This window comes from Eurosta solidaginis, chromosome 2 (assembly GCF_040869045.1).
Source record: "Eurosta solidaginis isolate ZX-2024a chromosome 2, ASM4086904v1, whole genome shotgun sequence".
Classification (NCBI taxonomy): domain Eukaryota; kingdom Metazoa; phylum Arthropoda; class Insecta; order Diptera; family Tephritidae; genus Eurosta; species Eurosta solidaginis.
The window spans coordinates 199889963-199904992 of NC_090320.1; the positions used below are offsets into that span (position 1 = coordinate 199889963).

The window sequence follows — 15030 nt, forward strand, 5'->3', positions numbered from 1 at the left end:
TTTTTTTTTCGGGCAAATAGCGAAGAGTGTGCGTAGCGGAGGCCCAACTGCATTCAAGTGCAACTTGCGAATTTTTTGTTTGTTTGTGAAGTTTTTTTTTCTTTCAACTCTTGCTATTGCAAATAATCGACAAAACGTAGCGGTGTAGTAAAAGTGAGCCGGAAGGCAGCAAACCACCATTAGTGTATATTGCCAGTGTGGAGCAGAGAGTGTAATTTCGTTTTATCAGCGTCAATAAATTTCGTAACAAGAATTATTTTATCAAAGTGCTTTAAGTGATGAAGAAGAAGCAAAAGCAAGAAAAACTACGAATGCTTGACTTTATGAGTTTGAGGAGAAGGGGCATAAGAAAGAATTGAAATAAACAGGCGGAGTTAGAGGATGATAAAGTGGTCGAAAAAGTTGAAGTGAAGCGAGAAAGATACACAAATTGTTAAACAAAGCCAATTGATAGGCCCATATTTTTTATACCCAGTTGTGGCTTAAGATATAAAAATAAAACGTTAATGCATTATTAGAAAATTACAACTCTGTTTAGAAAAGACGACTAAAATTCAGATCATTTCAATTCAAATTCGGAAAATTCCATTTCAAGTTCAGATAATTTCAATTCAAGTTTAGAAAATTGCAGCCCAGCTCGAAAAAAACCAGGGATGCACGTTAACGTTAAGCTAATCGTTTATCAAAAAATTCCACCGTTTCCGTTGAAACACTTCGAAATATTATCGATAAAGAAATTATCAAGATAAATTGTATCTCGTTTTTAACCGAAACGAAAAGCTTTCGTTAACGTTAAAAACGTTAACAAAAACGTGATACTTTATGTTTGAGTTGTGCTGGCAATGCTATAGCCATGGTGAAGCCGTAAGTTGGTAACAGCGAGCGGACATACACACAAACTCCATGTAATTTGTTTGTGTAATTCGTTTGTGGTAATGTCAAAAATACTCTGAGAAATGTTCGTACTGTCAAAATTCATGAGGAAAGTTGCAATCAGCTTCGCTATTGCTTTCACCTTTAATGACTCCGCCATCAATCAGCTTTGCCAGCATAGTTTGAAATTAATAATCAACATAAACGATTTGATTTCGTTTTGAGAATACAGAAAACGAAACAAAATCATTTCGTTAATTTGACGTTCTTAACGTTAATAAACGAAACGAAATGACTTTGTTTCGTTTATTAACGTTAATTATCGTAACGAAATGATATCGGTTGGTTGGTTAAGCATGCCTGAAAAAAACAATTCAAATTCAGAAAATTATAACTCAAAAGTAGAAAATTACAATTCAACTTCAAAAAACTAAAACTCAAACTCGGAAAGTTACAATTCAGATTCAGAGAATTACTACTCAAAAAATTCAGAATATTACAATTCAAATTCAGAAAATCACAACACAGTTCAGAAAATGGCAACTCAAATTTAAAAAATTACGATTCAGGTTCAGAAAATTAGAATTCAAATTCAGAAAATCACAACACAGTTCAGAAAAATGCAACTCAAATTCAAAAAATTACGTGTTACGATCAGTGACTGAAAACCATTTTCACTCAAGCGATAACTATGCAACTGTCAAGCTTTTTCTAAAAATTATAATACGTTATGGATCTAACGATTACTATTTGTCGTTAGTTCAAATACGCCTTTAATCCGGTCCCCCATTTCAGAGCTATTGTGATTTAAAAAATGAATGTTCAGAAAATTACTACTCAAATTTCTAAAATTACAATTCAGGGTTAGAAAATTACAACTTAATTCAGAAAATAGCAGCTCAAATTCAGAATCTGCAGCTCAAAATTAGGAAATTACAACTCAAGTTCAGAAATTTACAACCCAATTTCAGAAAGTTATAGAAAAATTTAACTCAAATTTTGAAAATTAAAACCAAAGTTAAAAAATTACAATTAAGGTTCAGAAAATTACATTCAATATTCAGAAAATAACAATTTAAGTACAAGTTGTAATATTGGAAACATGAATAGTACATTTATAGATTTAAACTAAAAAAAGTTTTGCACCGCTTGACATTCCTAAAGTAGTTTAAATATCCAAAAAAAAAATGGCTTAAAAATCTAAACCATTTTTTCCCTAACTTTCGAACTGAAACTTATTCAATTTATTCGTGCAAGGCATGTGTTTTTGAAATGAAACTAATAGGGTCACAAACTCCTTCTTCTAAAATACGAGACGCGGAATCCATAAAAAGGTTTTTTTTTGTTTTTCCGGTTCATACTGCATGCAAGACTTGGTTTAACTATTTTGGATTTATAAACAGTCGTTGACAATACAATAAATTGATAAGCTCACGGGCGTAGCTAGAGGAGTAAGGAGGGAACGGAGCTTTTTGGAAAGATTAAAAGTAAGTTGAGTAGGTGAATGGAGAACTTTACCATTTTATGCTGCGAGATTTAATTAAAATATTGTAGGCTAATTTATGGCCGATGACAATGCAATAATTAAATAAGTTAATAGGCGTAGCTACAAGGACTAGGAAATCCGGGAATGGGGCCATCAAACCACAGCTGGGTACAAAAATAAGATTGGGTTCCGCTCGAATTTGAAACTTTTTTGTTTGTTTGTGAGTATGTGTATGTGTGCGTACAAATTTCGTGAACTACAGCACCCATAAACTGGTGCCGGCGCCTGACAAACCCGTCGACTATGTTTACTTGTAAAACTGCAAATGTTTATAATAATTTTCCTTTTTTATCGATGTAGGTGTGAATGTAAGCGAAATGCAATCGAGCTGAGTGCGACAAGAGGAGAACCAAATATACTGAAAAACAAATTTGAATTTTAAAGCAGCGAAAGAGTTTAAGAATTGTGGATATAAACAGTGAATTAAAAGAAAAAGTAGTTAAGTTAAAAAATACGAAGAAGTTGAGTGCATGAAGATATAAACAAGAAAAAATTATTTAGAAAAGATTAAAAAATTTCCAGAAAAGATAAAAATTTCAGAGCAAATGCATGTGGACTAAATTTATTTGAAAAAATCGAAAGTAAACAGAAACTAGAAAAATGTATGTAAACAAAAAATAAATGCAAATAAAACTCAACAAATTTACTGATTGACAACGTCCCCCCTGGAAATACAAATACGACAATAAAGTACAAGCTATTTGTTGTATTTGTAACAAGAAATATCTATCAGCTACTGCGTGTGCACACACTCCTCAATTATTGACAACTGTAAACGGAGACGCGTCAGCCAACAGACGCTGTCAGCGCGCACAATAAACACTACATACACGAGGCGACAGTGTTTTATACACGCGGTTGAGTGAAAGAAAAGCGCGCGCTGTACAAAACTGCACCATACCAGTGAAAAGTGAAGTCTAAAGTCTAACAGCTTAGACAATTCAAGTGTCAACCTCTCTAAGTGCGTGCGTGCGTGCAAACAAACGCTATTTTAGTGCGACAAAACGTTTGCAGGTACAATAAAACAGACGCGCCTGTGTGGCAAAACATCAGTGCGCTAGTCAAACTGTGAGTCAATGCGCGCCAGTGTAAAGCAAATCAGTGTGTCGTCACTCCTTTGTCTAGCCCCCACCGCAGACAGCGCGCGGCCAACAAACTAAGTGAATTTGTAAACAAGTAATAAATTTCTATATAAACTGTCGTAACTGACTGAAAAGTGAGTGAAAGATACAAATCGCGCGAACATCAAATTCAGCGCGCCAAAGTAAATTGACAATTTGTGAAAAAAAAAAACAACAAACATTGTGAGAAAAAAATAGTGAAGCGGCGCGGGTAAGCACTGTGAGTTGGCGAGTGAATAAATTGTTACGTTAAAAAAATTTTCAAGTGCATAACAAATCAACGCGTCGTATACTTGAGCGCACCCACATATACGAATATCTTGCCACGCCCATACGCCCACCCGCTGATTTTTTAATATAAATAATTAATTTTTCCGCTTGGCCTCGGCGGCACTTTCACCCGCTGATATAGCGCATCGCGCAACAAACAAACACAACGGCAAAGCAGCAATTGTTGTTAGCAGTTTGCTTGGTGAAGTTTTAGCGCAGTGTCATCAATATAAGAGCAACACCAACAACAACTACAATAACAAAAAAATGTAATAAAAATACTAAAAAAAATGAAGTTGATTTTAAAATAAACTTTTTTAATTGTGTTCGAGCGCATACTGAACCATGACATGCTATCACAATTTTATTCAACAGACAAGCAACAATCAGCAGAAGAGCAACTACAACAGAAACAGCTTAAGCATCCATCAATCGCAAGAAGCGGCTACAATAATTTTGAGAATAAGCGCGCAACGCGCATACACAAGCAACGTGAGAATTTCATCATCAGCAATAGCAATTTTACAACAACAACTAGTTTGTTGTTTCAACATTTGGTCAGCATAAATGCAATGGAAAATGTTGTGTCACAACAGCAACAATAACAGCAATAGCAATTGCTATAAGCATAAAAATTGTTGCAGCGTAAGTAACGCAAACTCTAATTTGCTGTGCGCATCAACGGTCGCGCATGTCACGGCGTCCGCATTAGCGCCAAAGCAGCGCAGTAGCAGTTATAAGAAGTATCGGCGCGCGAAATCGCCTGATGATGGCTACTACAACACGGATATCAGCAAGGACAACAACAACGCGCACTTCAACACAAATGCAGCTAATAACCGGCCTAGTGACAATGCAAAACCCTCAAACTCACTTACAACTGCAGCGCTTCAGCATACGCCCTCAAAAGCGCCTTATTTAGATGGCGCGCAAAGCGCCAATGCCAGACTGGGTATTAGAAATCGGCGTAAAAGTTGGTGGACATCATCGTCGTCGTTACGTTTACCATCATGGTCTGGCATTTGCAACAGCACTTTGGGCTTATCGCTAAGCATCGTATTGTTGTTTCGGCTGGTAAGCGTTGTTAGCGGCTTAGCCGTAGGCGTCGACACCACAAATGTGAATGCAACGGATTTGGGTAGTCCCGGTGGGTATTCAAGAACTTATTATATTTTATATGTTTACGCATTTAGTAATTTCTTGTTATAGTAGGGGGACTCATGTAACCGTATAAATGCCTTATAAAGTGTGTAAACGTATAAATTTATCTAGTGCGTAAACGAACTGTCAAATTTTGTATGAAAAATCATTTACACAATTTGTATAAATTTACGCGCACATTTCATTGTGTAAACGCGGTAAACTCAAAGAAATGCAACCTTGCAGACATTACAGCAGGCATTTTCATCAGAAATCTCCAACATCAGAAAGTCATTTACAAGAATATCTTAGTAAAGACGTTTTAGTTTTGATTTTTCACTTAATCTTGGCATTTTTTAATTTGTATAACAATCAAAAAATTTTTGTTTGGCTATAATACAGCTGATAAACAATCAAGTTTATCAAGAGTATTTCTAGGTGCGTTCATATAACAGCGTGTGTAAATGGATATAATTTTACACCTTATAAGTTTATATGCTTTTATGAGTCCCCCTAGTATGTATGTATGCATGTAATATTATCATTAAAGACATGCGTAAAGAAACTATTTGTTCCTGTGATTTTACCACAAAGATTTAAAATCACAGTAAGTCACAGCGACAGCCTGACTGAGTTAATGTGATGGGATCTTCGTGTAGTTCACAACCAAGCCAACAAATAATAGCAATAACGGACCCAATTCCACCTCACGCCACAGGACGAATGAGCCTGTGATTCGGGTAATTCGGTCAGTTTCGTTCCATGTTACAGTGTTTTGGCTAAATTGTGCGACTAAAGGTTTAAGGACTTATCATGGGGGACAATGATCCGTTGCCTTATCTAAGATGTCACGCATTTCTTCTTTTCCGTCGTGTCGTGGGCATCGATAAACGAAATATTGCAAACGGTTTTCGGATACGCATCCTAAGGCAGCCGCACACTCCGCTCTACGGGACAGGTATTCACACATTTATTAAACAATCCCGGCTTAAGCGAAGAGCTGATAAAAAAGTACTTCTTGTAGTAAAAGAGAACAAGGCGAAATATTTGTAGTTAGTAAACAAAAAACTGGCAAATTTTGTGAAGGACTTCCTTATTCGAATTTTTTCTTTTGATATGTGTACAATAGTGTACGTGCTCGTGCGCCGATTTTAACGAAGATCTTTCTCTGCCCATAAACGTCTTCTACAGTGCTGGGGTATGCTTACTGTAGGCGTTTGAGAGCCAATTATTGATAATGATGATGATCAAACCGCTTGCTTCAATGATTCGGATTGCGAGAATGAGGACGTCGAGGTCGATTATTAATGCGATCGTACAACCGAGCTAGTTGCTAAAAATAAAAAATAAATCACATTGGGAGTCCAGTTCAGTAGTTCATTGTAGAAAAAACGTGTAGACTAGTATAGCTGAGATGGGAGTGGTAAATCCTTCGCTCTTACTACGGTTTATAAGCAAATGCAAGTGGTTTGATGAAAACCAACCAGTAGTATTTGTTTAAAAAGGTATTAGGTATGAGGGTTTGATCCAATTTTCTTGAAAATCATATGCCCTAACACCCATGTTATTGACCATTTGTTTATTGTCATTTGGCTTAAAAGCGGCCTTTCGATATCGATCTCCACTTTAAATCCTGATCGGTCTTTAGATTGCAAAGCGCCTCCGAATACACGCCATGGTCTCTGACTTCACGATCCGTCTATGCTACGGACTCTTCTAATACCTTGAGGAGTAGGATGGCGAATCTATACCAGGTGATAGCAAAGCAAACTCTGGCACAGTACAGCGTACAATAGAATGTCAAATCAAAATAAAATTTGTGTTATTTAGTTTTGCTGAAGTCTTATTTTTCCAAAGTTTTCTAGGAAAATTGTTAGAACAAGTGCTTCGGCTTTGTAAAAGCAAAGCAAATACAGACCGAATTAGCAGTGCGACAGAATGTCAAATCAATAGAAAAAAATTTGAAAATTGTATAGATTCGTTTTGGTTCAAGCTATTCGCCTCGATGATAACAAAGCGAATTTAGGCCGAATTTGTCAAATCAAAAACAAAGTTTGTGTTATTTCGTTCGACTGACATCCTGTTTTGCCAGATTTTTCTAGGTAAATCGCAAAAACATGTCACCTGGGGGTTTAGCGAATTAGAATCTAACAGAATGTCAAATCGGCGCATCGTTTTGCTGACATTTTATTTAATATTTTGTTTCCTAGAAAAAATCCAAAGTTCAAGCCAAGGCGAATCTTTCAAGATGATGGCAAGGCGAATTCGGTAACAGATGTTGTTATTCCAACAGCTGATTGCTTCTTCTTGATTATTTTCCATACAGTGCCTTGTATTTTAATATGTCAGTTAATCGAAATCAATTAAAACTTTGTTTTGACTTGACATTTTTCTGCACGGCGAATTGGTTGAATTCACTTTGCCACCACCTGGTATGAATTCGCCTTGGATGATGGCAAAGCGAACTCACCCAATCCGCCGAGAATGCCAAATCAAAAGAATATTAGCATTGATTTCGATTAACTGATATCTTGCTGTACAAGTTGTGTTTTCCTTGGAAAGAAGAAGCAATAAGCTGATGAGACAACTACACTTGGTCCTGAATTCTCCTTGGGCAAGCTATTCGCCCGGATGGTAGCAAAGCGAATTAGGCATCAATTCGCCGCATAGCAGAGTGTCAAGTTCAAAGAAAATTAGCATTATTCCTTCGCAGGAGCAAGCCATCAGCTGAAGACATGCCATACTGGGATAGAAAATTTCAATTTATTCATTTCCACATTATAAGATTAACTAATTTTAAAAGATATGTTGTTCCATTAGAGCAAATACCAATTGTGTCACAATTGCCCTCTTTTTATTGCTTTTTCTTGCAATTTCATCGCAGTCAGCAGCTTTTAGTTTAATTTGTCGCCTGACTATTTCCACTGATTAAACAATCTACTTTTTCTCTCTGTATGCCACAATTTCCTGTTCAACACTTGTTCATTAACACACCGTGCCAAGCCAAGCGGGCCAAGAATGTTAGCTGGTCGCACACTTACCTACATACGTGCCATGTGAAACCGACCTACTCGTATTAGATACCTAGGACGGAGTGTGTCCTGCATCAAATTGGCGTTCAAACCTACATAGAGAGTCGTCGGCAAAGTTCAGTAGCCAATTCGTTTATTCGCTGTTGGCAATCAACGTTACAATTTTGTCGGTCTGTTTGTCATGCCCCTTTAAATAGTGCAGTTGTTGTTGCTGCTGCTGACATTTGATATTTATTTTCATTTTCATTTCGTCTTTACTTCTTTAGATTTCTTCTGTTTGAATTGATTTCTTTTTTCTCATTTTTCACTTTATTTTTATTTTTTACTGTTATTTGACACCTGTGTTGGTGCTTTAGTTGTTGTTGTTTTTGCTATTTTTCAAATACCTGCCATACTCAGCGTGTTCTATTCCATTTCCTTAAAAACTTTAAACGTAAAACAGCCACACCAACACAACGCAACTCTGCCTGCCTGCTTGCCTGCTGTGCTCTCAATGTTAACTTAAAGCTAAAGCATTCCACCACTAACAATAACAACAACAAAAAACGAATATATCGGCTTGGCCTCACTCAGCCATAGAGTGGCTCTAAGCATCAATTAACCCAATTTTCAAATCCATTTGCAGAGCTACGCCACAAAATTGTAGTTGGCCGATCGGGAGGAAGGACGTTGTGTGAAGGGGGAGGTTAAAAAGTTAATAGTGCGGGTGAAAGTGTGTTGTTATTTTATTGCAAGTAGAAAATGGAGTTTCTATGTTCGCTGCGTACTTACGAGGGCTTCTCGGAAAAATTTTAGTGATGAGTTGGGTATAGCGGTTGTCGGAAAACTTAGTGAATTCGAACTCATACGTCAGGTACTTCCAGGCCACTCTTGTTGACAACACCGTTGAGCTTTAATGTTCATTTGGATAACCGAGTTGATTACCGATTCTCCAATCCTAGTAGCAGTAGATAGCATCACATCTTTCGCGTCTTTAATCGCGACTACTTCCGCTTGGAAGACGCTGCAGCCAACGGGCAGCATGAAATTGGTGCTTAGACCGATGTCCTGATAGAAAGCCTCTTCATCAATCTTCCCATATAACTTGTACAGTTGATTAATTCACTGTCCCTTATTAACCCCCCCCCCCTCCCCCCGCCCCCCCTGTATGGTGGGGCAGTTCGGTGCATACAATAATCTCTATCTGGGATGAAGGCGAAGTTGGTAAGAGTGCAGGAGTGCGCAAAGTCAGAAAGCGTATAGCCCTGCGGTTTGCTCTCAATACCTACCAGATCACATTCAATTTAAAGCCGATAACAACGTGCGCTGTCAATTGAACTTCCGGTAATATTTTGATAACGCTCGGAGTGTGCAATGCGCTACTTGATGTTAACACCACATAGAAGAGAATCGGCATGATTACCATGTCATAATTACCATGTCATAAACCCACATTTGTGAGAATCCCCAAGTTGGGGCCAACAAGGGGAAGAAAATCCATAAAAAATTTAGATGTTTTTTAGGACTAATTGCCTCCTTCCTCCGTTGCGTAGGATTAATGCTACTCATCGTCCAGCCACGATTCACATCCCCCAAGTTCGCCAAAGGCACAGCATTCCTTTAAGAGAATTTCCCTCAGGCCCGCGATTTTTACAGCCTTGCAAAGGTGCTATTGCGCAGTGAGGTTATGTTCTCCACCTGGGCGTATAACACCCCTATTACACATATAATCCCCCTTATATATGTACAATAAAAGTGAATAAAGACTCTGCTCTCATATTAGTATCCAAGCTCCGCCATTTGTTTTGGTTGGCATTCGGAATCAAAAAGCCAGTCTCCTCTTCGTGTTGCTTTCACGGTGACTTCTCCTAAGATGGTAAGTGGCAGCTGAGTTTTGTTGCCATGAGATATATACGCCGAAATTCCCACAGATTACAGTGGAGTCGTTTTTCTCCAGACTGCCTGTCATTCCATCGTTGATTGTGGTTTTCAGAGAGCCTTCCTCGTATTCTACCCACTTTTGAATAGTCGCCCCTGTACGAGTTTCATTTACTCCAGAACTAACACTAAAAAAGTGCATCAGCTTTAGTATTTCATTTTATTACTCCCCCACTAGCCTCATCGATGTCATAACCATTTATATTGATTAGTGTACGGCTGGTGCATGTTTGTGTATGTTCATTCCCCAATGCCCAATGAGAATTTGCTAGCCTAACTGAATCTATATCACCTGCACACTCCTTGCTATCGGTCACAGGGAGCATTTAAAGCTCAAATATAAACCAGCGGCAAGCAGAATACGTTTGACCTTCTGATAAATGTGAACAAAAACGAATAGAAAAAATACTTTTTGTTATTTACAGAATAAATGCTGCCTCAGTATGCAAGAGTCTATTTTGCTTCTTCGACGTTAAGAGCGGTGTCACGCCGTGCTAACTCATGGGCCATATTATTTTCCCCGCATCTAAATGGGAAAATCGCTATGTCGACTTGCTAGAATCATAGATCACTCCCTACACTGATCACCCAGAGTTGATGTTATCGTCACTGACCGAGAGCCCGTAGAGTCGTCTGGATGGGATTAGTTGTCTACCCTCCCGGCAGCGAATCGCACTAGTTCCAAACTAACGCGGAACTATATCTTTAAGAGACAATACTAATGCTAATTCTATGGCCTTGCAGTGCTTTCAACACACTTTTAACATTGTGATGATAAACGAAATAGTAAATCACCTTTGAGTTGGATACGGTTACGTTCCAATGACTGATGTACTCGGAAAACTTTTATTTGGGTTGTGAGTTGCTCCAAATTTGGTTTGTAAATAGTTTTTCCTATTTAACAAATAAAACTTTTTTCTCGGGATGTGGGCCTGGGAATCAATGTATGTAGTTAGCTTCTTGGTTAAAGTAAAGTAAAATATTTTGTTAGAAAATGGAACAAGGAGATGAAGGGGTGAGAGAGATCAAGTGGAAGGAAAATGGGGCGATGGGAGAGGGCGGTAGAGATAGATGGACGGAATGGAGCAGAAGAGAGACAGAAAGGGACAAGGAAGAGGAGGATGAGGGAGGCCGAGAAGGCAAGTTTGGGGTGTTGTTGTTGTTTTACCGTTAAACACACTCCCGAAGGTTTCGGAGATTGATTCCTGTGTTGGTGGTCCTTTGCCGGATATAAATCCGGCACGTTCCGGTAAATAAGTAAATAGGTGGATAATGTTTTAGCCCAACCATCTCGAGAACGATTTGATATGACCACGTTGAACCTTCTGGCTCGTGAGAAAAGTCAACCTGGTAATCAACGTCAGCCGTGTAAGCGAGTAGAGGATGTAGTTATAGCTGAGATTTGTATATATCCACAGATTAATTGCACCATCGAAGCTACTGGATAGTATATAACTTACCGATAAAGTTTATTCTTTGGTTGCAGAGAGATTGCCTTCTAGGATGATCTGTTGAATCACTATATCAGTATGCTTACTGTAACGTTTGCCTAGAGGCCCCAACATGATCGCACCCTAAGGACCCGTTGACGTATAATATTGGCTACTCTTTGTTAGGAACCCACAGAAAGTGAGCTTAGAGTTATAGAAGAAGGCCAAGTAGGTTTTCCACTTGACTTGTTCTTTATCTAAGTTTTTCAAGAAAGCCCAAGTAGATCTTTATGATTCGCTTATGAAGTCACCTCTGAGTAGTCGCATACAAATATGCTTTACTTGAGGCTGGAGCAAAAGAAACTTCTCTGGAAATTTCTTTAATATAAAAGTGTAGTTCTAACTGCTTCCACTTTTTTTTTTTCAAAAACTTCCAATGTTCATGAGCATCTGCTGAATCACACTAAACATACAAGTATAAATTTTAAAATGTGTGACTCAATACCTTATCAAATTGGTTTCGTCCAACGACACCTACATACATACATTTAGAAGCAGCAGCAACACTAGCCACCAGCCGCCACTCTGAGTGGACCTAGCCATTTTCGGCCAATTCACTATATGATTTTATTACCGTTTTTGTCGTGTTTTTATTGATACTATTACTACTGCATACTGTAACCATTTTTGTTACATTTATTCATTTTCAATAGTCGATATATATGTATGGATTTTGTTGCATTTTTTTTTTTTTTTTGTTGTAATTCTATTTATTCTTATTCCAATTCTGCCCTCGGCCGAGTATTTAAGTCTATTTGCAGTGTGTTGATTTGGTTTGGTTTGGAATTGGATTGGATTGGATATATGCATCAGCACGGCGGCTACTAATGAAATTGACATTTTTACTTATATGTTCTATTTTTCAGACCGAAATAAAAATACCTGAGTAATATTCAGGCGCTTTTCTTAATTACACTTTCGATTTTCTTCCAGCATTTAATGAAATTTTAAATTTAGATATTTTTGCAGGATTCTAACCTTTTTTAATTACAGCAAATACATAAATTAATTTTCAGAATTTTACAGCACATTCTTTGGGAGAGATTTATTAATTTATGTAAATTCAAATGTTGCAAAAAAGTTAAATTTTTATTCAATCTCTTTCCAGAACTCAAATGGAGCCATGTTGCAGTATTTTATCTATAAAACTGAGGGTATTTTTCTCATTACAGGTAGCGCTTAAATGAGAGATCTCCCTGGATGGATGAGGAAAATTTGTTTTTTGCTTGAACCACCACCGGTCAAGAAACTTTGCTTTAAACTACCTCTAATAATTATCTTTACAGCTTTTAAAATAGGTTCATCTGCATGATCTGTTAGTAAACACCGCTATTTAGCCTGGGCGTAGATATCTGCTGGTACCTTACCGGCTGGAACATAAGCTTCTATTATATTTTCTTCCTTTCTTAGAACAACAGCGACATTGTCGAGGATCAGACGGCTTTGAGTTACGATTATGTTATATGCTAAAACGGCAAGAATCCTTAATGCGCAAACTATCTTCATATCACAATCTTCACATCAAAATTTGCTGTTGAATTTGCGTTCCAACACCAGCAATGAGAACAAGACAGTTGAGTGGGATATGACGTCAAATCCATGAATCCGAAAAGTAATCACTGCTCACACATTATATATCTGAAACACCATCGCTTTTGACAGAAAATTTAAAATCTCGCAAGAATGGAAAGGCAGGACCATCTTCAAACTAAGAGGGCCATGATGTTAGCCGCCTTTGAATTTCATCCATCTACATAACGTAAAGTTAAATAAGAACGATATTAATTTAAACTTTGTTAAAATTATTTTGAATGTTCTGTTGGTTTCTTATTGGTTTGTAAATTATAAATTATTAAATTAATTTTCTTCAAGACTGAATTTGTTTTTTAAATTAAACAAATCGTACTATTAAATGATAAACTGTATTGTAATTAATAACACTGACATAAGCCAATAATTAATTTCTCCGTTGTTCGAAGTTAGACTCCAAGATATTGTTATAAGTTTTCGAATTCCGATCCTGATCCTTCATTATATATGTATGTAACTCTTTCTTTGTACCTAATACAGTGACGGTGGGCACCGTAGTGTGGTGGTAGTGTCCTCCTCCTACCACACCGAATATCCTGCGTTCATGCGCCGGGCAAAGCAACATTAAACATTTTAGAAACAAGTTTTTTTTTCAAATAGAATAAGTTTACCTATGCGGGGTCGCCCCTCGGCAGTGATTTGGCAAACACTCCGAGTGTTTTCTGTCATGAAAAGCTTCTCGTCGGCATAAAACATGTAGGTCCGGTCCTACCAATTTCTAGTACACATTAAAACAACGCGACGCAAATTGGAGGAGAAGCCTAAATCTCTTCGGGGGTAAATCGCGCCAAGTATTTTTTTTAAATATATCAGTTTGAAAATAAATTACGAATTTTGGTCCAATATCTACAAATAAAAATTATTTCACCGTATAAGCAAAGAGTTTTTATTTGTTAAAAGCCGTCACTTAATACTTTGGCAAATTACTCGATGTTTTCTCAAGGTATTCGCTGTTTTTTTTTTTTTTTTTTGTCAGATACATTTATAAAATGCCTTCCATACATTTTCGTGGCGTATTTGTGTTATTTTAATGATTTCATTAAATTAATTAATTAGTTAGTTAGGAAGGCCAATTCAAATTTGATTTGACAGATCGAAGTTTCTGTTGCCCATGCGTTTTAGTCAACAACGGTACTTTTCTTAGACTTTGGTCACCCAGGTCTTGCTCACGGAAACGCCGCGACGAATAGTCCGAACGCTTTAAGCAATTTTTAAGGGATCTTTGATCTCAGTAGCAGTCGCAAATTGAAAGTGATTTGAGTATCTGACGACTTCTTTTGCCGACATTGCTGGCTTTCTTCCATGCTTTTTGCCACTTCGTCGGTACTTGATGGCATTACTTACCATTGTTGGTGAACAACCAATGATATTTTGCACTTCCACATAAGTTTTGTCATCTGCAATTAATTTTTTTTATGAGAGCGCCTTGCTTAGGTGTGCAAATCTTCTTACTCGACACAACTGAATAAGGAGTAATTAAAATTTGGCCATGAGTTATTGAATACTAATTAAATAAATTCACCTCACCGTTTCTTTTAAAATTTTCACAAAAGGAGTAGCGATTTTATTAGTTTTTCGAACAATTTCTCATGCACTATTAAGTAGATTTTGACTGACTAAAACGCCGTTGCAACTTAAAGATCCTACAAATTTAACAAAACCAATAAATGTTTGCATGTTTTGAAGCCGAATTCTTAGTCTTGTGGCGAATATTAGCACCACTTTGCTGTTAGTAAATAATCACAATAATAAAAACAGCAAGCAGCGACACTTATGTACAAATCAACGAAGAATATTCCATACACATAACCAGCAGCTTGAAGCAGAGAGATTATGTAGCCAGCAGCTAAGAACAGAAATTGTTACTCACACATACACACGCATATGGCTAGAGGAAAAGCATAAACTACTGATATACATGTATATAGCTAAATAACCAAGCATGAGATACAATTTTTCTAAAAGGCATGTGCGTGAAACGTCTAAAACTTAGGAGGAATATGCGAACGAGGTAACAGAGAATATGAAAGCAGCGCAAGCTGAGGAATAAC

General features: G+C 37.3%; 1 protein-coding gene across 9 annotated transcripts in view; it reads left to right on the top strand.

Moving 5' to 3' along the window:
- LOC137240501 (phosphatidylinositol 3,4,5-trisphosphate 3-phosphatase cnrN-like) overlaps positions 1 to 13260 on the top strand; it is a 307455-nt gene extending 294195 nt beyond the window's left edge. For 4 of the 9 annotated variants that reach the window (XM_067766874.1, XM_067766877.1, XM_067766876.1 and 1 more), the window contains exon 2: positions 2720 to 13260. In XM_067766874.1, coding sequence (XP_067622975.1) covers positions 4378 to 5019 — 642 coding nt within the window. In that variant the 5' untranslated portion in view covers positions 2720 to 4377 and the 3' untranslated portion in view covers positions 5020 to 13260. The other 5 variants (XR_010949754.1, XM_067766875.1, XM_067766881.1 and 2 more) reach the window with 5 other exon arrangements.
- Positions 13261 to 15030: the final 1770 nt, after the last annotated feature.